General features: G+C 42.5%; 1 protein-coding gene across 1 annotated transcript; it reads right to left on the bottom strand.

The window, feature by feature from the left end:
- Nucleotides 1-16,923: 16,923 nt before the first annotated feature.
- HDGFL1 (HDGF like 1) lies at nt 16,924-18,873 on the bottom strand. Its single transcript, XM_008262509.5, has one exon. The coding sequence runs from the start codon at nt 18,631-18,633 to the stop codon at nt 18,028-18,030; it is 606 nt and encodes a 201-aa protein (XP_008260731.4). The 5' UTR covers nt 18,634-18,873; the 3' UTR covers nt 16,924-18,027.
- Nucleotides 18,874-22,454: the final 3,581 nt, after the last annotated feature.

The following is a 22,454-nucleotide window of genomic DNA, read 5'->3' as shown; positions in this document are numbered from 1 at the left end:
ACAATAGCTATCCACAATGCATTGTATATTTCAAGATATCTAGAAGAGAGAACTTTGAAGATTATGAGCACTGAGAAATTAAAAGTGTTTCAGGTGATGGATATGCTAATTACCCTGACTGTCTCTATATGTAATATATGCATATTGAAATACCACATTGTGGTATTTCAGTGTCCTTCATAAATATGTGTCAATTAGAAATAAAGTTTTGTGTCAATTAGAAATAAAGTTTTAGGGCCAGCACCGTGGCTCACTAGGCTAATCCTCTGTATGTGGCGCCGTCACCCTGGGTTCTAGTCCCAGTTGGGGCGCCGGTTCTGTCCTGGTTGCTCCTCTTCCAGTCCAGCTCTCTGCTGTGGCCAGGGGAAGGCAGCGGAGGATGGCCCAAGTGCTTGGGCCCTGCACCTGCATGGGAGACCAGGAGGAAGCACCTGGCTCCTAGCTTCAGATCGGTGCAGCACGCTGGCCATAGTGGCCATTTGAGGGGTGAACCAACAGCAAAGGAAGACCTTTCTCTCTGTCTGTCTCTCTCTCTCTCTCTCACTGTCTAACTCTGCCTGTCAAAAAAGAGAAACTTTTAAAAAGAAAAAAAAAATGAGTTTAATATTTTCATATAAATACAACCATCTAAATTCCAACATTCAACACAAAATCATCATGCTTATGCTTTAGGCATAAATAATTTTATGTATACATTCCATGTATGCGAATGACTATATAGATAGAAGGAGAGTTTTAAAATCATCGATTTAACACTGTATAATAATCCTCAGCCTTAATAGGCACGTTGCTGGATAATCACTCTGTATAACATTCCTCAGCCTTAATAGGCACGTTGTTGGAAAATCACTCTGATCCCTGTGTACTTTTGTGCCTACAGACAGCAACATAAAGAGAAACAAGTAAACACAGGATCTTTTGGTGCCATTTGGAAACTGCCTTTTGTTATGCAAGAATGCACTGCAGATTTACTATCTGATCATTTTTTAATCAATTGATACAAATCTGAATGTTAGTCACTGGAGCTGATGTTTTGATTGTATGTTTGGAAGCGGACCAGCAATGAAGACTAAAACCTGAGCATGGACTATGGAGGCTGGCTTGTACCCCTTATTACCTTTTTGTGCAGAGTGTGAAATGCAGGGCTTCTAAAACTGCATCCCACAGCTAGGGAGACTAACAGCAATTATGTCGCTAGCTAACCCGACCTTTACAATGAAAATGCATCTATGTTTAACACAGTGCAGAAGTAAAAGACTCTGTAAGGACAAATTCTTGCTTACTTTTTTTCGCAGGATGCTGTCCTCATTCTCACACCTTCTCTCCAGCCAAAGGGAAGTGCCTTCCTTCCGAATTCCAGATCATCCTTGTATTTTTCTTAACTCGGTGTTAATCCCTTTGCTTTGAAGACTTTGCTCCTCAGCTCTCTCATTGAAGACCCAAATTACACCTGCAGCATCCCTCACTATTTCTGACATATCCGGGTGAAGTCCTTCCTGGGCACCTGGCAGCACCGGCTCTCCTTCCACCACGGAACTGGCCTTGCTGTGTCCTCATTTTCTACCTGCACACAAGACCTCACCTAATGACGAGCCTAGATGGACCCTCCATCTAGGACCTGATCCAATCAAAGACAGGCCCTGGGATGTACATAAAGAAAGCCTCAACCCTACATCTTGCCCAAAGCCCCTTCTGGGCCATCTCCAAATACTCTCCTCTCTAAACACACAAACTTCTTTCCAAACAGAAGCCTCGCTGGATGGCATGATGCCTTGTCTATATTCCGTTTATTTCTTGTAAGCCTCAATTTCTACCTTTTGTCACCACGGGTGTGAAAAGACAGCTGATGCCAGCGTTCCATGCAGAGTTTTCAAAAAGGTCAACTGGCATTCAGATTTCTGCTGGTAAAATTCATTCCTTCTCTTTCAAAAATTTAATGAGAAAGGACAGCTTTGTGAAATGGAGGAGCGAGAACAATATTGCTTAAATAAATTGGAATTTGCACTTTGATTACCCTGCAGTTTCTGCTGTACTTTACTGGAAATGCTCCCTGTGGTGCAGGTTCTCTCTGGAGTGACATCATCATACGAAGCCATCCTCACTATAATTATTTCCATCCATATTTGCAGAGGACAGAGCAAGAACATTCAGGAAGGAAGACTGGCTGCATACATAACAATTTCAAACTGTACAGTCACCGGAAAGCCACATTAAAAGGCAAATGATATATCTTTATGTATGCCTCTGACCCCAAAGGAGGTATTTCATATTCACAGTAGGAAAAATAAAGTCTCTTTCAAACAATGAGATTCTGGTAACAGCCAATATTCTATGCCATGAAATAAACAGCACATGGAGCTTCAGTTGCTTTTCTTGGAATAATGTTTTAAAAAGGTGTAACATAGAAGGAGCAGACACATTTTAATTCTTGTCAAATTCAAATCCTCTTGGAACTTCAGCTCTGTCAATGTTAACACTGAGTACTGGGATTTCAAATTTTCATTCTTGACAATGTTGCTTTCCCTTTTGGAGAAGTTGATTGTTCTTTTTAGACTGTGGATTTGATTTTTAAAAATTTTAACAGAAGTAAAAATGCCATTGGAACAGTATTTTCTCAAAAATTAAATAGCTTACTGAAAAACAAGATTTTTTGATAACTTATGTAAAATTTTAAAATGTGAAAGCTGTGAATTGGTTTTCCTGAGACCTAGTGAGTTGCTCAGGCTGGCTATACCCATGGGGAGGCCAGCCTCTCACTGCTGGGAGGAAAAGGGCACAGGCGGGCTTTTTGTCTCTTGGAAAATAAAAGCTTCCACCATCTGCTCATTGAAGCTTTGATTTTGTTTTAAATGTAGTAAAACATGCATTTAACTCTGCAGTTAGTGATAAGGGCCCAACTCATCCATTCATGCATTCATTCATTCAGCATAAAAACAAAAGGAAAGAAAAGTGTGTTGAGTAGGAGATTAAATTGTTTACTTAATATAATAGAAGCAGGATTCTTTTTCTTTCTAACCACTGTTTTCAAACCTGCTCTCTAAAATCTCCCTTCTCAGTCCTTTAATGTCATCCCAATCAGATTCCAGCATTTTCCTACACTTATCAGTGGTTGAAAAGTCTGGGCTAATATAAACGCAGTTCAAACGTTCAGGACACAGCTCAGGGAGTGCTCTCACTGGACTTTGAGCTTTGATGACCGTGACATGCTTCTCTCCCAGCCCTCCTCTCTTCTGGGTTCTGGTATCCTGTGCTGTACACAGGGCCTAATAAGCAAGTTCTCCTCTGGTGTTGCTCTTGGTTATTTTTATTCATTTATTTAAGCTGTTGCCAAAGCCCAGGTTGCTGGACAATCTTTATTTTCCATCTGTTCCTGTGGCCCTGTAGGGAGACTGCTCCCCATATGGGCATGACCAACAGTGGAACCTTCCTCCAGCTGCCCCTACTTGGTTCTCAGCCCACCACGGTACATTCTCAGCATCTTAGTGCTGCAGCCTCCCAATGCAGAGACACAAGTGGGATTCCCTCAGCCACAACGACTTTCATGACACCTGTTTTGGCTGTTCAGGTCTCATTTTTATTTTATTTACACATTCCTGGAGTCACAATTGCACTCCAAATGGTTATATGTTTACTCAATGGATAATAAGGGGTCAGGATTGTATATCTATATCAGCAATTGGATCAGTGTCACATAACTGTTTACACCAATGGATCAACACCCACCTGCCTTCCCTACTGCAGTGCCTGTCATGATGGCCAGATGTGTCAGCACGGGACACTCTTGGGGCTGGTTTTAGTGTGATTTCATTCTCACGTGGCACAAAAGCCACTAATCAAGTTGACCCACTATGGTCATGCTGTCAAGAGCTGTCAGGCACATATATTTTCACTACTCTCACATTTCGTCTTCTCAGTTGAAATCGGTAACGATTAGTGAATGGTAGCAAGTGGTTCCGATTCTCAAACTTGGTAACTAAGTTCTAGACTCGCTTATAGGAGAAAAAAAAACAGATCTTTTAAAATGCTTTACACTATCTTAGAAGTGCTTCTCCAACTCTGTAAGACAAGAAAAGTCACGTTGCAGTCACACTGGGTGGCTTTCCTCCCACTAGCAATAAGCACAGGAGAATTGTATTTAGAGTCCACTATCAGAAACCAGAAATGCTGACTCTCATGGAAAACTGAATTCTGGGATTTGGATAATGAGTTACCCAGTCACTAAATAAAGCTCTGTTTGCCTGAAAAGAAACAGTTCCATTAAACGAGTCTGCCTCCCTTAATACTTTAAGTACAGAGGGAACATTAGGATATTTAGGTTAAAGACATGTGTTTTATACCATCACAATAATAAGAGCCCTTTCTGCCCTGTTGGAACAGGACGGATTTTAAATAAGTCACTCACACCTTCAGACTCCATGAATCTTATGCCTCTTTTGCACATGTTTAAAGAAACTTAACATCTTTTTAATTATACGTTGTAAATAATATTGACCAGCAGGCAAGTAAAAGATAGATTGTGGGTGACCGTTTTTCCAATTTGGTTTAAATCATTACATTTTCTTCATTTTTCTAAGCATACTATAAGGGCAATACCCATAGCCTATCCTTAGAGCTCAAAAAACAGATCTTCAGTGCTCAAAAAAGCGTGTTCACTTAGAAAAAATTCTGTGAAGTCGTAAGTGCTTATTGACAGCTTTCACAAATGCTCATGGATTTCCAACATAAACTTGTGACTTGCCAATGCAGAAAAACAAATTAGATGGTAAATTCACCAAAAACATTTTGTGTTCTGCATGTGCGAGGAGTATTGTTTTTGAGTAATGGCATAATTTTACACAAAATGACCCCTACGGCTGATTCCCAAATTTTCTTGATGAATGTTCACAGGGACTTAGCCTGAAAATCTGGTAGAGTCACTAGTAACGTAACAGGCCTACATTCAGTAATGGGTGGAGGCTCCGCTAAGGGGCTCCCCAGGAACCAGCAGTGAGGACTGGACCTGGTGATAGTAACTTCCTAACTACAGAAACTCCCATTATTTCGCTTAGTTTCAAACTCCGTAGATCTCCTTTTCTACTTTTTTTCATGATAATTCCACGTTCATTCTCTTTAACTTCAGTTTTTGTTGATGATCATAGCTGTTCATTGACCAAAGGAAAAACAAAAGAACTTTACAAGTTAATAGTAACTTACCAGAACTAGAAAAAACATAAAACAAAGGTATATTTATGGTTCTGGTAGTTAAGGCTAATCAGAAAATTTATCGATTATACTTTCTGCACATATTTACATTAAACTGTAATTTGATACCATTTCAGCCATATATAAATTCCAGATGAATTATGCTAGCATATCAGGAGTAGGTCAAGAAAACTGAGTGGTTTTATTTTTTATAGAAAAGTTCATAAAATAAATACTTTCCAAATGAAACTTTAAATAAATCATAAAGGCTTTAATGACTCTTCCTTGTCTAATCTTAAGGTCTGGAACATGCAGAGTGAAGGCACTGAGACAAATTATCTTATCATGCTGTTCAGAGCTATGCATCAGTGATTGGCTATGGTACCAAAGTTCCCTGGTTACACTGTTAAAATGATTAATTTTTTTTGCAGCAGTAGCATCCTTGTCCATTTTTGGAAAGCTAACTTTCACAGCAGTGTCCAGTTGCTAATGAGGGTTAACACCTCTTTTAGAGACAAGAAGGTCACTCCTGAATTGCAGTGTTAGGTAAAGTGAAGCTATTATACAAGTAGAGAAGCCACCTCTTTGGAAATGCGGCCAACAGTGAGAAGAAGCCATAGAAATTTGCCTGCCTGAGAGCGTGTCCTTCTGCACACAAAATTAAGCAATTCTTGATCGATTAATTTGTTTAGTAAAATAAAACTAATGACTTTGAAATAGAATAATCACTATCCCTTTCATTTTTATTTTGTTAGGTATTCATTCTGTGTCTACTAAGCTCTACCTCATACACTGTTAGGAATTTATTTCATTCTATAGCTATTACCAATGTGGCTGAAATCTCAGAGATAGTTACCAACAGACAGGAAGACCAGAAGATTCATCTAATGTTTGATGCATTTTGTCAGGTTTCAGGAGCACAGCAGGGAAGCAAGGTCTTTGGTGAATGACTGCATATATAATGAGTAGGGCAGCAGCAAGGTTAAAAAGCCAGCCACATGGCTACAATGAATTCAGCAAACTGCATCTCCCGAACACATTTTTTTTTAAATTTATGAATTCCGAGATACCTTGACTCACTACCAGGCTCCTTCTAATTACTAACAATGACAAGTCTGCCCTCTCAGTTGCAGCTGGGTGCCCCAGGCATCTTTACAGCAAAACCAACAAATGACTGAAATACCACGATTTCAACTCAAAACCAAAGCACAGTTGGAGATTTTTTACAAGACTGCTTGAAAGTTCTGTGTCTAAGGTTTGTGAGATCACAGAAGACGCAGGAGGACAACACAAGGTCAAATCTACATCTCATATACAAAGAATAAACTGCGTCCCTGATCCACGTGCCTCTGCTCACCATCTAGAGGATGAACAGTAGGGTCCTCAGCACAAAGCCCGAACGAGTGACCTCCAGGGCCCTGCGGTGAATAATGACCATTATTAAAGGAAGGTGGTGGCGGCGGCAGCTATGTCCTCCTGAGCCAGAAGGAGGGAAGGGCAGAGGACCTGCCTGGCATGTTATATGCTATGCTAATTATATTTGTGATGTCATTTTTGGAAGTATCTACATATTTTAATAGATAAAATAGTCCTCCAAGCATAGCATGAGACATCTTGTCATCAACCCTTTGTATGGCATAGTCTTTATTTTTTTTCTTCAAAATTGATGAATGTGATGAATATGTGGGACCTTCTGGTCCCACAAGATCAGGAAGAAAAAAGGTTCATGTATGCAGCTTCTTGAAGGGAGCTCTCTTTGAAACCTGGTGATAGCACACACAGCAAACTACGACTTCGGCGCAAAGGTCTGGGGTCATTGCAGCCCACCATTTCTAACCTGTTCATTATTCTCTATTCTTGAGAAATTCTCTTTAACAGGTTCACAGGGTGGCCGCCATCACAGGGGCAAAGGCTTGCTCTCTTGCATGCTGTAATATTTGTCCCTGGTAGCTATTTTAGAAGCTATTTCCCTGAGAAGGTAGGGGATGGACAAGAGAACAGAGAATGCATGTTTTTTTTTTCCCCCATTTTCTTTCATTCTACACTGAGCACCAGGGATGTAAAATGTCATTTTCATCACTCTCTTGCTTTTTTTTTAATCCACAGAAGTCAGAAATATTACAGAATACCTTCATTGAATTACATCTGCTTGGCATTCAAACATTCATATCAATATGATGAAAAGACACCTTGGGTGTTCGGTTCTGTGATAGTCACAAGAAATATGAGAAGGTGGATATCAAACTGCCTCTTTAATTGAAATGGCCCAAAACTGTCTACCTCTCCAAGGGGCCTGAACGTGGATTTTTTCAAGGCTATGACATTCAGATTTAATGGTGGCATCTGCTAACAGGTGAACAATTGTTAGGAATGCCAACCAATAGAAATAGCAAAACTACGGGCTTTTTCTACATTATGAAAGGAGGCATTTCACTAATCCTAGATGCATCCATTTGTACAGTCTGCACCATCTTCTAACCTAGGCATTCTGGTATTTCAACTTATATTTTACAAAATTCTAGGACTGGATTAAATACAGAATTCATGTAGCATATTCGATTTATATCTACTTGTTGGTTTTCTTTCCCTGTGATAGCTTTTATCTTTGGACTATGCCTCTGTGGCTTAGTGGTATTCAGTGAGTACCCAGAGGTGTGTGCTGGTTGTGACCAGGGAGCTGTGTTCAGTGCTTCAGGGTGAGGGGAGTGTCCAAGATGACACCAAAGTTGCACATGGTAAATTCCTTCCCCTACCTGTTTTATCAGAGGGGAGGGTTTGATCAGCTCTGTTCACATAGTCTCACACCCTCCTCCTCTCTTTCAAAGAGACCAATGCCGGGTGCCAGCCCCAGTGTGTCCAGTATTCATCCATGCTGCCACAAGAATCACGCAAGGATCTGTGCACTCCCCAGCGTGAGCACAGAACCCACAGCAATGACCCTCACCAGCAATCAGGGAGCCCTGAGTATGTGGAGCTGCCCACAGAGACTGCCCAGATAGCCAGCCACACTTTGTGCCCTCCCACACAGCCAGTGTTTCCACAGCCCCAACACACAAGGCTCCCACAGTCATGAGTGCCAGCCCCCGTCAATGCTCCCAGACAGACTCAGGTGTCTCCTCTCAGCTGGTTGCTGGGCGTGCGGACACAAGTTTGCACAGCTGTTAAGTATGTCCAAAATGGCGCCCACTCTCTCTCAGCTGGTTGCAGGATGCATGTACTGGGTGGCTGGGAGAGAGAAGCATACCCCTTTTTTTTTCTTTAGATTGGCAGGTACCCTGTCTCCCAAAGGCCTCCAAGCCAGACTCACACCAGGCTCTTCCTGCAGCTTTATCGCCAGTGGCTTGGGCTGCTGCAGTCTGGTCTCACTTCACTCTCCAAAGCTGGTGCTGAGGCTCTCGGCTGCTGGGGTCCTGAGTTGTGCACGTCCACACGTCCACACCCTCCATGTAGAAGATCCACAGTGTCTCTCTAATTTGTGTGGAGATTCCTCTGCAATTTTCCCCCTAACTCTTCCTGAGATTGCACTTCCTCCACTTTTTTTTTTTTTTTTGTAAACAATCTTCCCCTAGACTAGAGCAGTAAACTCCCTCCCTAGTCTGCCATCTTGGAATCTCTATTTGTTCCAACTAAAAACTGCACTCGTTCCGTGAAATAACAATTTAGGCTCTGAAACAGGAAAAAAAAAAATAGAGAAGACCTTTAACACCTAAAATGACACAAAACTTATGGGAGATTTACTCTAGAAGGGTTCAAATGAAATGTAAATGAAAACTTGACCTTGAAAGGAATTCTAAATTAAAAATTTGTCTTCAAATTTCTGTATATAGGGCCAGCGCCCTGGCTCACTAGGCTAATCCTCTGCCTTGCAGCGCCGGTACACCGGGTTCTAGTTCCGGTCGGGTCGCTGGATTCTGTCCTGGTTGCCTCTCTTCCAGGCCAGCTCTCTGCTGTGGTCCGGGAGTGCAGTGGAGGATGGCCCAAGTGCTTGGGCCCTGCACCCCATGGGAGACCAGGAGGAAGCACCTGGCTCCTGGCTTCAGATCAGCGCAGTGCACCGGCCGTGACAGCCATTGGAGGGAGGAAGACCTTTCTCTCTGTCTCTTTCTCTCACTGTCTACTCTGCCTGTCAAATAAATAAAAAATAATTTCTGTATATAGGCACTTCACTTTAGAAGATAATACAGTATGAAACAGAGCAGTTGGCATTGCGTGACATCAGTAAATAATAGGGGCTGGGGTGTCAGAAGGTGTTCATGCAAGCATACCACCCTGCAAACCTTAAACCCAGGTGTGCAATAACAGCAAGGCTTGTGAATACACTATAAGGGTGGAACTGTGTCTCACATGAAACTTACTCTTCAAGTCCACATCTCTCAGGATGCTGAGGTGAGCTGCTAACATCTGTCTACATCAAGACATCATTAAGTTGGTTGATAACAATGGATAAACCTCTGTGAAGTTCAGTCAAGTACTGTAGGAGATATGGGGGAAAAAAGACAAATTTCATGGCCACTGTGATTATTTTCTATTTGCTGGGAAAAAAGTATGTAAAATATTAAATAACATAAAAATTAAAACCTTATCCTATATCAGTCCAAAAGATGACACATGATGTGTGTAATAAATTCACAAATAGCTTATTCCATGCAATTATTTTTATTTCTAATATTTTAAGATTTGTATCTCTCTGTGTGTTGTGAGGTGTGTCACCTGTAATATGTTATAAAGTATCTGAGCTTGTAGATTATTTATAGCCCATTATATTGATTCAAGGCCATCTTTATAAGGATGTTACTCAATTTATTTTCATTTTGATGTGATGACTGAAGTAGGGGACTAAAGGGGAACCCCAGGTGTTCACTTGAACCTGACCACAACTTTCACTGTCCCATTTAAGATTGCACAACCCCTGCCTTCTACTCTATTATGCCTCACCACATTTGTTTTTGTCCTCAACAGCATTCATAACTTTATAACATATAATATAATTTCCTTGTCTCTGTAGTATAGTGGTATCATGTTTGCATCACATAATATAATTTCTTCATTTATTAATTGATTCTTTTTTTTTTTTTTTGACAGGCAGAGTGGACAGTGAGAGAGAGAGACAGAGAGAAAGGTCTTCCTTTGCCGTTGGTTCACCCTCCAATGGCCGCCACGGCCGGCGCGCTGCAGCCGGCACACCGCACTGATCCGATGGCAGGAGCCAGGTACTTCTCCTGGTCTCCCATGGGGTGCAGGGCCCAAGCACTTGGGCCATCCTCCACTGCACTCCCTGGCCACAGCAGAGAGCTGGCCTGGAAGAGGAGCAACCGGGACAGAATCCAGCGCCCCGACCGGGACTAGAACCCGGTGTGCCGCGCTGCAAGGCGGTGGATTAGCCTAGTGAGCCTCGGCGCCGGCCATTAATTGATTCTTAATTGCCTTTCAATACCTGCTAAGTGGAAGCACCAGAAAGCAAGAGACTTTGTTTAAATTGTTTGCTAAACTATCTCAAGCCCTGAGAAGAACATCTGGTACACAGTAAGCACTCAATAAATGGGTGCTGCTATTGTCATTGTTGCCGTACTCAGCTGGGAATGTTTCCTGGCATGAAAGTCTCTGGGATCATTTTCTACACAATGAAAAGATTGAGAACTATTGTTATAAGCAGTTATGTTACAAATTCACAGTACTACAGAAATATTTTGTTCTATTAAAACAGTTGAATTTGAAATGAGCCCTAGGCTTTCTAAGAGCATGCTAAAACATAGAATTTAATTTTAACATAATTGAAATATGTGTTCCTTCCTCAGTCATTCTGTCTCACTCTGAGATGATCACATCTGAAACAGTCTAACTTATTGTCTATTTGTCTGCAGTTCCCTGGAAAGGTAAGGTAAGGAAGGTAAGACAACTTGACCTTCTGACCTATAGCTCTGTTCTCAGTGCTCTTAGCTGGCTGTGAGACAGTAGGAGTGCATCCCCAACTTGTAGAAAAATGCTTTCTCCTCCATCCCCGTCTCCAACAAACCAAAGAAGGTCAACACAGTTAATATTAGTTTTCTAATAACTTAGCAGGTTTTTAAAAGGTGCTGTCTCCAGTGTATTCACTGACTTGAACAGCGCTGTGTCCCAGTACTGCATCTAAGGCCAAAGAAAGGTCAGAAAGCAGTAACGAAGCACAGGCCACTGCGGGGAAGCTGCCGAAGGGAGGCAGGTGATACAGTGCCAGGGGAGAACTGGTGATGGACAAGCGCTGAGCACTAGAAGACTCACACGTGAAAAGGGAAAGCGAGTCTTGTTGACAAGTGAAGACCAGTGAGAAAGGAGTGCAGCGGAATACATTCTTTTTAATGAAGTGTTAAGTAGATCACCAGGAGAGGTAGATAATGACTGTGATGAAGAGTTGGCTAAGGTGTGAAAAAAAAATAGAAAAGAAAAAGCAAAATTAAGTGGCACTTGGTCAATCACAGGAGAGCACGAGGCCCGAGAGAGCTTCTGGAAAGAATGGTCAATCCCTTGCAAAACTCCCAGCACCTTTTGAGTAATCAAGTTGGGCGGCTCATTAAAATGATGTGTGAAAAGATAGGTACACTGGAAAAAAGTCAAGGGAGCTGAGAAATAACTAGAGCAATACAATTACTGTTTCTGCAATGGGGAAAAAAAAACAGGGATGCAAAGTAGTCGAGGAGAGGCATTTAAGAAAAACCCATCAGAAGACTGAATGGGTTCGAGGGAAATAACAGGAGCAGTAAAGCTGCGGAGGGACACGCCTGGCCAAGGGAGAGGAATATTTAAAATTGCATGTGTCTATGCAGAATAACTCTGCTACCAGAGAGGGAATTCAAAGAAGTCATTAAAGAGGAATATGAGGAAATGGGAGGATAAGATTTCAGTTTGTCCCCGTGTATGGGCTGCCTAAATATAGAATTATCATATAAATTACAACCAGGGAGCTGCTTGCATTGGGTGAAGGCCTCCAGTGTTCTCCCAAAAAAAGGTGATAAGTTGAGCTCTAATTATTTTGAATGGTCTGGTTAGCTCTCTGCATTTACACTGAAGGGAAGTGAATCAAATACATATATATATATATGTATATATTTGTGTATATATGTATATATATGCACATATATATGTGTGTAACTTTGACATTTTAGCATATACAAGATCATGTGTGACTCACAACACACCTGTCACATGAAAGCCTTTACTGCAACTTTGAGGAAACTGAGAACACATAGTGGAGCCAGGATTTAAATCCACGTTTGGATAGCTCCAAATTCTCATGCCACCTAGTTGCTTCCTACATTAAAAGAAGCTGATAATGAAGCATCAAATTATTAAAGACAAAAAGTAAAAAATGACTGTTGTGGTTGCTATGCTAACTCACACTCAGAATCAGATGGCAACCTTGGATAAATTATCCTTTCTCCCTAGGCTTCAGTCTTGATAAGATCCCCTATGTTGTGAGACCAACACTTAAATACAAATAAACGTGTTTAATGAGTGGCACCCACTTATTTAAAAAATCCTTAGGCTTCCTTTACCATGTTTTCCTAGGCATCACAATGCTCCCCAATCTTTTTTCAGAGATCCTGTGGTGGCAATGGGGAAGCAGTATGATTTACTCATACATTCATTCATTTCTCTATGAACTACCATTTACTGAGTTCTCTACATGAACAAGGTACTTTGCTAGGTTCCTAAAATAAGCAAAATGATGACATTTTCTGTCTACATAGACTGTGCAATCTATTAGTTGACAAAAAGCTAATGAAGAGATAATTATATAAGAGCAGATATTATTAAGAGAAAACTGGAGATCTTGTGGAGACACATTGGAGTGATTCTAATTCTTTTTTTTTTTTTTTTTTTTGACAGGCAGAGTAGACAGTGAGAGAGAGAGACAGAGAGAGAAAGGTCTTCCTTTTGCCGTTGGTTCACCCTCCAATGGCCGCCGCTGCAGCCGGCGCACCGCGCTGATCCTGGCAGGAGCCAGGAGCCAGGTGCTTTTCCTGGTCTCCCATGGGGTGCAGGGCCCAAGCACCTGGGCCATCCTCCACTGCACTCCCTGGCCATAGCAGAGAGCTGGCCTGGAAGAGGGGTGACCGGGACAGGATCCGGCGCCCCAACCGGGACTAGAACCCGGTGTGCCGGCGCCGCAAGGTGGAGGATTAGCCTATTGAGCCACGGCGCCGGCTGATTCTAATTCTAATAGACTAATTCAGTGACGGCATACTCGGGGGGAAGATGGGACTAGGGGTATTCATTTTCTAGACAGACAAAACAAATCTCAAAATCCTAGAAAAAGGCCACCATCATATGATGTGTGATGCCAATCCTTGAGCACTGAGTACTCACCAGACCAGTGAAGAAGGTGAAATTCGTTTTTCACTGGTGCCCATGCCAAAGACACAGCAACCATAGTAATGTGCAATCAGACTGCAGAAAGACAATTCCCTGTTGCCAGAATGACTCTAAAAATCACTTACATCGCCACTTTGGATATCTCAAAGTCTAATGTGGTTGGTTTTCCCACCAGTTTTGGGAAAAGTAACTATTTATATTCAATACAGATAGCTGGCCAGTCATGGGGCCAGCCATGTTGTATGGGAAAAGGATCCTGACCCGTCAACATATTAAGTTCCCACTGACATGAGTCAACAACAAGTGATGTGTCTCCAACATGAGGCAAAGGGAATGGTGGATGCAAGTTCTATTCCCACACTCACCCTTTATTGTTGTAAATGTTTGGCTGATGGTCAATACATGGCTCCTATTTGGAAAAGGCAGCAATCAGAATGCTCCCTTGCCTATCTGGGAGCACAGCCATTGTGAAAACGATACTTTTCTGTGGCTTCACAAAGACATGTGGCTCAAATAGTGGGGCAATCTGGACAAAACAGTATTATCTTGAAACCAAGAAGACATTTATTTGGGTCTATGAGAATTGTCAATATCTCCAAGTCACCTAATATGGGCAGCTACTCACACACACACAAAACCACTCCAAGCCACATTTGTCATTAGTCTAGGAGCCAGGTTACCCTGCCTCTCTGTCTTCAGAATCAGAATGCGTTCTGCATCACAGATGGCTTTTACTCCAGCACCATGACTACAGGGAGTATTTGAAAATAGACCTCCAAGCACTTAGAAAGTATCTATTGTTTGCTTACTGTGGCATGTTTTGAGAGAGAGGTAAAATATCAAAACATAGTTTCTTTCCCCTCCAGTCTAGTGGGAGAGCACACAATAAACAGGAAATTAGAACGTGCCTAGTGTAAACACAAAGCGGCAAGTTACACACAAGGGTGGCTCTTACCTTGAGGGGCTGGGAGACTCTGGGAAGGAGGCAGCTCCTCCTAACTATAGGGATCTGTATATTCATCTGTCACATGAGTAGTGGAAGCTTTTCCTTGACGAGAGTGTTGATGACGAAAGAAATGGAAGATGCATGCTCTGAATATCTACTATATTTTAGGAAAAATAAAATAGAAGTGTAAGACACAAAGAAGCGTCTTCATCTCTGTTGAGAGTTTGCAGAGCAGGTGAAAACTAAATCCCAGCTACAAGAAAGCAACATTCCCAACATTCAAAGGCGTCTTAGTCACGTGCCAAAGTGATGGTTGTGGGAAATATCAGAAACCTTGAAATCCTTACAGGAAATCAGATGCTAACTGTGTCTGTGAACCACGGGCAACGTGGCAGGTATGCGTTCATACAGAACACTGAAATAAGATCCCCAGACTACTCGTAATGTTGCCTCCTGACCATACAGCGTCAGCAGAAGGTCATAGAGGGTTCTTTGTTCAGTGACATGAACTAATCATTGATCAGCAGTTTTGGCACTGAGGCACATGCTGTTTCAAAGGGGCAAGAAGTACCACTGGAATTATTGGGCATTATCAACAAAGAAATTTCTAACATACGGCATCTTGAGTCCACACAAAAACACCCCTCTTTCGACTAAGAAAGCATACAAATGGTGTGCTGCTAAGGAAAAGAAGGTTGAGAATATAGACTTTTCCCCCATACTGTTTTTTATTAGGTTGTAATTGTGTTGTTACTCAGTATATCATTCTTTAGGTAAACTATTAGTTGCATTTCCATTTTTACTACATTATTATAGTCACCAAGAAGGCAAATGTGTTTGCCACTTCCAAATAAACAACTTCTTCTATCTCCAATGTTATGAACACAAAAGGAAGAAGGAAATAATACACAGAGAGGGACTCAAATGGTAGTAATTTCATTTCTATCTTTCGAGTTATTGAATCATTTTTGGAGTGTGCCTCCATATAAACTTTATGAAAATCACCTGCCTGCCTGTGGCAAATATTCCCATCCATATTCAAACTTCCTGTGGTCACATACATCTCGAAAAATAATGAGTGTGCAATTGTCCCCATTGTTTCAGCAAGTAATTTAAAGCAAAACAATTGTCAAATGATTTCTTTACAAACCTGCTGGCAATTTTTGTTAATATATTCTCTGCCTAACAAATTTCTAAATGTTCCCTTCGAAATAGTAGAGGAGAAGAACACTTCCATTTTATTCAACAGTAAGTTTTGTTCAATAGGAAGCACTAACATTGGTTGGAATAAATCATTTATAATTAGAATGAGAAAAGCCTGCCTCTGATTCTGGACTTTGTCATTTACTACTTGTGTGACCTTTGGAAAATTTTTTAACATCTTTGACCCTCAGTTCCCTCACCTCTAAAATCAAGTAAATGGTAGCTACCTAATTGGGTAGTTGTATTAATAGGTATTTAGAATACCATTTGGCTTGTTTTAGAGACTCAACATTAGACTGGCAATGACTACTTATTAATACTAAAATAGTTTTATTAACTTACATATTCATCATTACTGCTTTTTTGAGTGTGTAATTATGAAGAAACAGCCTAGGCCTTGGACCTGTAAAACCTATGTTTGAATCCTGAGTATTGTGTGGAATGCTGAAAAAGCCATTTAACCTTTCTGTACCAGAACTTCTTCCAGTGGAAAACTTGATTACCAATGCCTACCTTGCCATATCATTGCAAAGACTGAATGAGGCCATTCTTCAAGGCACATTGTAGACATTCAGGGAATGGTAACTCTTGTTATTATAGTATTATTACTACAATACCAGTAGGTGATAAATAAGAAATCATCTTATATGTCTTAGAATAAAATAGCAGCATCTTTCAAAGGGACGAAAAACAAGATTGTTTTCAGTTTTGCAAGCCCCTGGTTAGCGATGCCCTAGTATGTTCTATGACAAGGACTGGTATTTACCAAAGCCTCCGCATGAACACAGTGAGGATGAATACAAAAACAGGGATTTCAACATGTGACTAAACAAGTTTTAATATCCCCAGATATTTTTACAAAGCCACTAAAAAGTTGTAAAATATTCTACATGTTAAAGCTTGGGAATATATAGCTATTATCTGGTCATAGAAAGGAGCTAGAAGAAATAAGGGCAGCAATATCTTGCAAAACACAAATGCATACACAATGGACCAATTATCTCATCCTTAATTCTTCTCCAAAATAGTTGTTTGGGAAAATACATAAGAGTATTAAATTTAGTTGTTATTCCAGTTTGTCATAATCCAAACATTTTAAATTCTGTCCATTCATTCCTATCAGTGGTAGTAACTACAACAGATAAAGGAGAAAGACCCTAAAACAATAGATTTCTCAAGGGTAATTTAAAAATATCTCTGTATAAAATTGTTTTTAACACAGGATTTATGGACAATAGGTTACATTTAAGAGTTAATTACATTTATTGATTACATTTAAGAGTCGATTCTTTAGAAACTAAAGGAACAGGCCTGAAAAGATTTGCTTTAATCAACAAGTTTTATTTCTTAGAACTGAAACAGTCTGAAGTTCAGAGACAAACTTCCAAAGGTTCCACCAACAATTTTTTCATCAGAGCCCAAGGTGGGAGAGGGTGGGGTGAAAGACAATTGATGACAAATGCCGAAGAGAGACCCAGGAAGAGTCTGGAATGGGCCACCTACTTCCTTCTGTCCTCTCAGTAGATTATATGCAGGATCGGTAAAAAATACTGAGGGATCAAGCTGGGAATGTGGATGGTAAATGACACCACAAGGAATACCAAAGCCCAAACCACCAGCAAAAAAAATCTCAGTTCATCTCAACTGGAGGTGGCAATAGCAGAGCTGGGAGCACAGGCAGGCATACCCAGCATTTCTGAATTTTAACTTTTTCCCTCTTTTTAGAAAGCTTTCTAAAATCCATGTCTTTTCTTTTCATGCCTGAGTGATGTGGATATGTATTATTCATAGGGTGGCCTTGAGGCTTTGGGGAGAGGGAACGGGGCAGCCAGGTCTCCCCACGGCATCCCATCAGCAGTCCTAGAGCTCTCCATGGGGACACAAATTTCTTGCACCAAGTCTTCAGATCTCACAAATTGGAAGGCCCCAGTGTTGGTTCCCAGAACCCCATGGGTCGGCCAAAAAAGGATTCACGGAAGGGAGACCCTCCTGGACAAGCTGTCCTGCCTTTCTGAGACCCGAGAAGCTGGGATAACAGAGGAAGAGGGGGCAGCGCGTCTCAGAAGATGTCTACTCTCGCCCCATCACCCAGTTTGAAGACTGCCCCTCTCCGGCCTCCTGCTCTTCCTCTCTTCTCCCGCAGCGGCCCAGAATGTCCAGGGGAGGGAGGCAACAGTCCATTATCCAAGGTGGGGGTCCCGTTCTCAGGCAGGGAGCTGGGCGGGCAGGCGGCGGGGTACTGGCAAGGATGGGCAGAGTCAAGGGCGGTGGAGGGGCCCGCGTCCAGGTTCTGCGGAGCAGCTGGGCCGCGGCAGGGACAGGGCAGGGCTCTGGTGGAAGCGGGGCGGCTACAGGCCGTCGCCGTGCGCGCCGGCCACGGCCTCCTGGGCTGCGGCGGCGTCCTCCTCCTCGCGGCCCGGCCCCACGCCGCCGCCGTTCTCCAGCTCCACGAGCGGCAGATCCTCACCGGCGCTGGCCGCGGCCTCCTCCTCGGCCTCGGGGCCGGCCTCCCGCGGCCGTTTGGGGGCGTCGTCCCGCTGGCCCCGCGCGCCCCTCTTCAGAGGCCCCTGGCCCTGCTCGGCCTCCGCCCGGGCCTCCGCCTCGTCGGCTTGGCCTGAGCGCTGCGCGTCGCCGCCGGCGGCCCTGGGCTCCGGGCTGTGAGCGCCGCCCGCGGCCGCCGACAGCGGGGCCCCGGGGTTGTGCTCGATCTCCCACAGCCCCTCGCTGAAGCCCCGGCGCCTGTTGGGCTTGCCGAACTTCTCCTTGCACTCCTCGTACGGGAAGAGGTGCTTGGGGCCCAGAAAGGCCGTCTCGTGGGTCCCGAAGAAGAACACCTGGTACCGGTTGGGCTCGGTCATCTGCTCCACCCGGGCCGGCCAGTGAGCGTAGCCCTTCATCTTGGCGAACACCAGGTCGCCGCTCTCGAACTTGCGGCGGCAGGAGGGAGCCGACATGGCGGGGAGCCGAGGGGGCCGGGACGCCAGGCTTGGCCTCGCGGGCCTTGCGTGTGCGAGAGGCGCTCGGACTCCCCGAGGAGAGCGAGGTCGGCGGCGTTGCCCCCACTCTGATGCTGCGGTTCTTCGAAGGACACAGTAAGAGCCCGGATGACCTCGGGGGCCTGCGTCACAGAATGCTCCATGGCCACGTTGAACCAAACATCCAAATTCCTATCTGACGTGGAACGGTTCGTGCTGGATGGCAGATGGGCTTTTCCTGCTCAGTATTTCTTGCATTCTGTGAAACAAAGGAGTGCATGGCTCTTGAACACTCAGTCTAGACAGAATGCTCTCTGTGTCTTTCAAGAGCAGAAATTGGGCTTTTTACAGCTTGTGCTTCTATGAAAAATTCTGTTAACCCATTATCTCGGAAGGGAAACTTTTTATAAGCGAATTTTCTTCAGATGTTTCCTTTTTTTTTTTTTTTTTTGACAGGCAGAGAGAAAGGTCTTCCTTCCGTTGGTTCACCCCCCAAATGGCCGCCACAGCAGTGCCAATCCGAAGCCAGGAGCCAGGCGTTTCCTCCTGGTCTCCCATGCGGGTGCAGGGCCCAAGCACCTGGGCCATCCTCCACTGCTTTTCCAGGCCACAGCAGAGAGCTGGACTGGAAGAGGAGCAACCGGGACAGAACCAGCACCCCAACTGGGACTAGAACCCGGGGTGCCGGCGCCGCAGGTGGAGGATTAGCCTAGTGAGCCATGGCGGCGGCCTCAGATGTTTCTAAACTTGGCAATGGGAGTTTGGGAGCATCTGCAGTTATTACAAAATGTCCTCAATCTTTCTGATTCCAGGTAGCTAGCTCTGAGCTGACACTCCATAACCTACCCACATTTATCTAACGGGACTTCTATGGCAAAGACTTTTCAATGCAAAGCATGGATTTAACTAGATAGATGGTCCTTCCTAGTGTAACTAGTATCCATTGCAAAATTGGAGCCATTAACCAATTTTAGCACAATTGAAAACTCATTTCCAGTTTGCCAGATTGGATCAGCCATTTTGCCTCTGGATGGTGGAGACCTGCTCCAGGCCAAAGGAGAGACCATCTTCTTTTTAAAAAGATGGAACAAATATGATGCCTTTTGATCATTCTAAATAATTTTTTAGCTTTTCTGTTAAGCAGGTTTTCAGAATGCCTAGCTGCCCCACAAATAGTTACAGCTTTACCAAATAGGCCACATCAACAGTAAATCAATGGTGTGTTCACAAATCTACATTCCATTACAAAAGTGAACCTGATACATTTCCTCTTCTCAATAACAGGCAAAATGTTAGAAAATTAAAAAGACATAATACCTAGAGAAGAAATCAGAAACTCAAGGGTCGCTACGGAGCCTCTAGTATGAAGGAATTTGGAGTTCCTGTAAGCAGAGTCTTGCTACATGTGGCCTTCTCCTCCTACTTTTCTCAGCATGAAAAGATGCTGCACTTATGCAAAAGGTCACACACAAAGGTCGTCCAGGCAGAGGAAAGTCTGGCTAGACATTATGTGCTGAAAGGTATGTAGTTACATCATCAGCTCAGTATGAAGGCAAAACCCCACCTAATACCAGCTGTCAAAGGTGAACGAGATCATGGCCAGCAAATGGGCTACAGTAGACCAGTTGGGTGGCTGAACCACAGTAGGTAAACAGGCACGAGGGTGTTTGCTGGATGGGAGATACGAGGATTAGAACAAATAACAAAAACCTACAGGAACCAGTACAGCAGTGGTGGAGACATGATGGCCTCGCAGACATGGATCTTGATCTGCAAAAGGCAATGCAGATTCCACAGGCAACAAAGTGTCTTTCCCCAGGTAGATCTCGTACTTCAGCCCTGCTCACTAATACATATGTGGGGCTTAAAGGTTCGCCTAGAATATGTGTCTTTATCTTTGTGGAGTTCACAATCTGATTTAAGAGATAAACCACTGGAATGTTCATTGCAGAACAATACAAGCTAGTTTTCTAATGCTAAACTATATGTCCTTTACATAAATACCAAAGAAATCACAGGAGAAATCAATGGGAACGTGGTTATTAAGGCAGGTTTATGGAAGGCATAGTAGAAAATATAACAGAATTATGGTATCTCTCAATTGTTTGCCAGGCATATAAAGCCAGGAGTAGATGTTTCTGAACCTCTGATATCTGATTTTTAAAAGTATTTAAAGTGACACTTTGACTTTCGCTCAGGATTGCTACAAATACATTAAGTAGATGAAAGTCCAGACACTGGAGACAATGACTATGAAACTTTATAATGCACAAATAAATATGAAATAGAATTCCTTTATATATATAGAATGTCTATTATCATTGGGTTAAATAATGAACAAGAATCACCAAAAGGAATAATAGAGTCATGAGCTAGGATGCTGAAGAATAAATGTTCTCCACCAAATTACATATTACATACACTTAGATACAGAATCATATATCCAACACATGAGAATCTTATAACTAGGTGATAGGGTTGTGAAAATTGTTCTACAATTAAGTGTATCACCTAATGGTATCGTTTCCAGAAAGGAAAAAATGCAAGGAAGGTTGAATAAAAGTTGGTTGCATTTGAATACAGTCTGATAGAAGCCACTTTCACAGATACCCTGCATTCTTGGTGATGCGATTAAGTGGAGAGTCCTGGCTTCTTTTACCTTTGAAACATCTTGTGTATAAAGTTAGTGTCTCTCTTGCACAAAGTAACAAGAGTAGGGAAGTGGTGTTCATAGGAGTGTGGTTAGGTTTAGATTGCACTATTATATGAACAAGATACACACTAACAACCAATATTAATTTCCAGGAAGGAGATCTCCCTGCAGTCAAAGGTTTCCAACAAGTTACAATGGTTTAAATGCACTGAGAAGACCTGTCAATAAGGAGGACCTGAACAGCAGCTGCTTATCTACAAAAGCAATACCTTAGTTTCCAAAACATAGAACAATCCTCTGTTTCCTTTTCTGGAGAACTAATGGCAGGATTTAAAAGCTGCTCAGCAACATTTATGAAACAGAGGCAATAAAACAATATAATTATACGAGACAGAAGATAGATATCTAATTGATATTTTCTTGTTTAATTACTTTTAAATTCAATTAGTTTAGTGTAAACTGTGATTTAAAAGAAATATAATTGTTTTTATGTGTTTTTGTCTTCATTAAAAATATTAACTACCTCTCTGAGTTTATATAGAAGTGTTTATTCATGGTTCTATGTGAGATCTGGTTGTGCATTTTTAAATGTAATAGCAGAAGTAAGTACAGAAAATAAGTATCCCGCCTGTGATGTGTAGAAAACCCCTAAGTGTTCTTTCTGAAAGTACAGGAGGTCCACTCCCTCTGTATTTTGTCACTTCTATATTTCATTGGTATCCATTTAGCCTATCTGTTAAAACCCCAGAGATTTCTGAAATCCAAGGGAACTGAGGGATAAATTCACCATTAAGTGGACTGTCCCAGATGCTAACAGATAATTTAAGGAATCTTCCCAAGGATCTGTATCATCAAGGATTTGTATCATCATCATTTGCCTTTGATGATGGGCTTTGGCGAGGGAGAGAGGAGAGTGTAAATTTTCAAGTGTATTATAGCAAAGTGTGCAGGAGGGGGCAATTGGTAAAGTGGGAATTGTTTGCAAAACTACTGCTTTAGTGGTCATGGAAGGGAGTTTGCCACTATAAAACTAATAAAAGTGGCTGGTGATGAATAATTGTACTTCATTATATTAATTTGGAAGCTTAGAGATTTTCATGGCCCAAGTACTTGTACCCCTGCCACCCATGTTGGAGACAACGGTGGA

This window comes from Oryctolagus cuniculus, chromosome 5 (genome assembly GCF_051225735.1).
Source record: "Oryctolagus cuniculus isolate XC-2025 breed Fujian yellow rabbit chromosome 5, ASM5122573v1, whole genome shotgun sequence".
NCBI classification, from domain to species: Eukaryota; Metazoa; Chordata; class Mammalia; order Lagomorpha; family Leporidae; genus Oryctolagus; species Oryctolagus cuniculus.
Note: the sequence above shows the minus strand (reverse complement) of the source record. Positions and strands in the feature narration are given on the sequence as shown.

What these genes read in the sequence shown, in the direction of transcription:
- HDGFL1 (XM_008262509.5), bottom strand. Translation starts at nt 18,633, where the DNA reads ATGTCGGCTCCCTCCTGCCGCCGCAAGTTCGAGAGCGGCGACCTGGTG.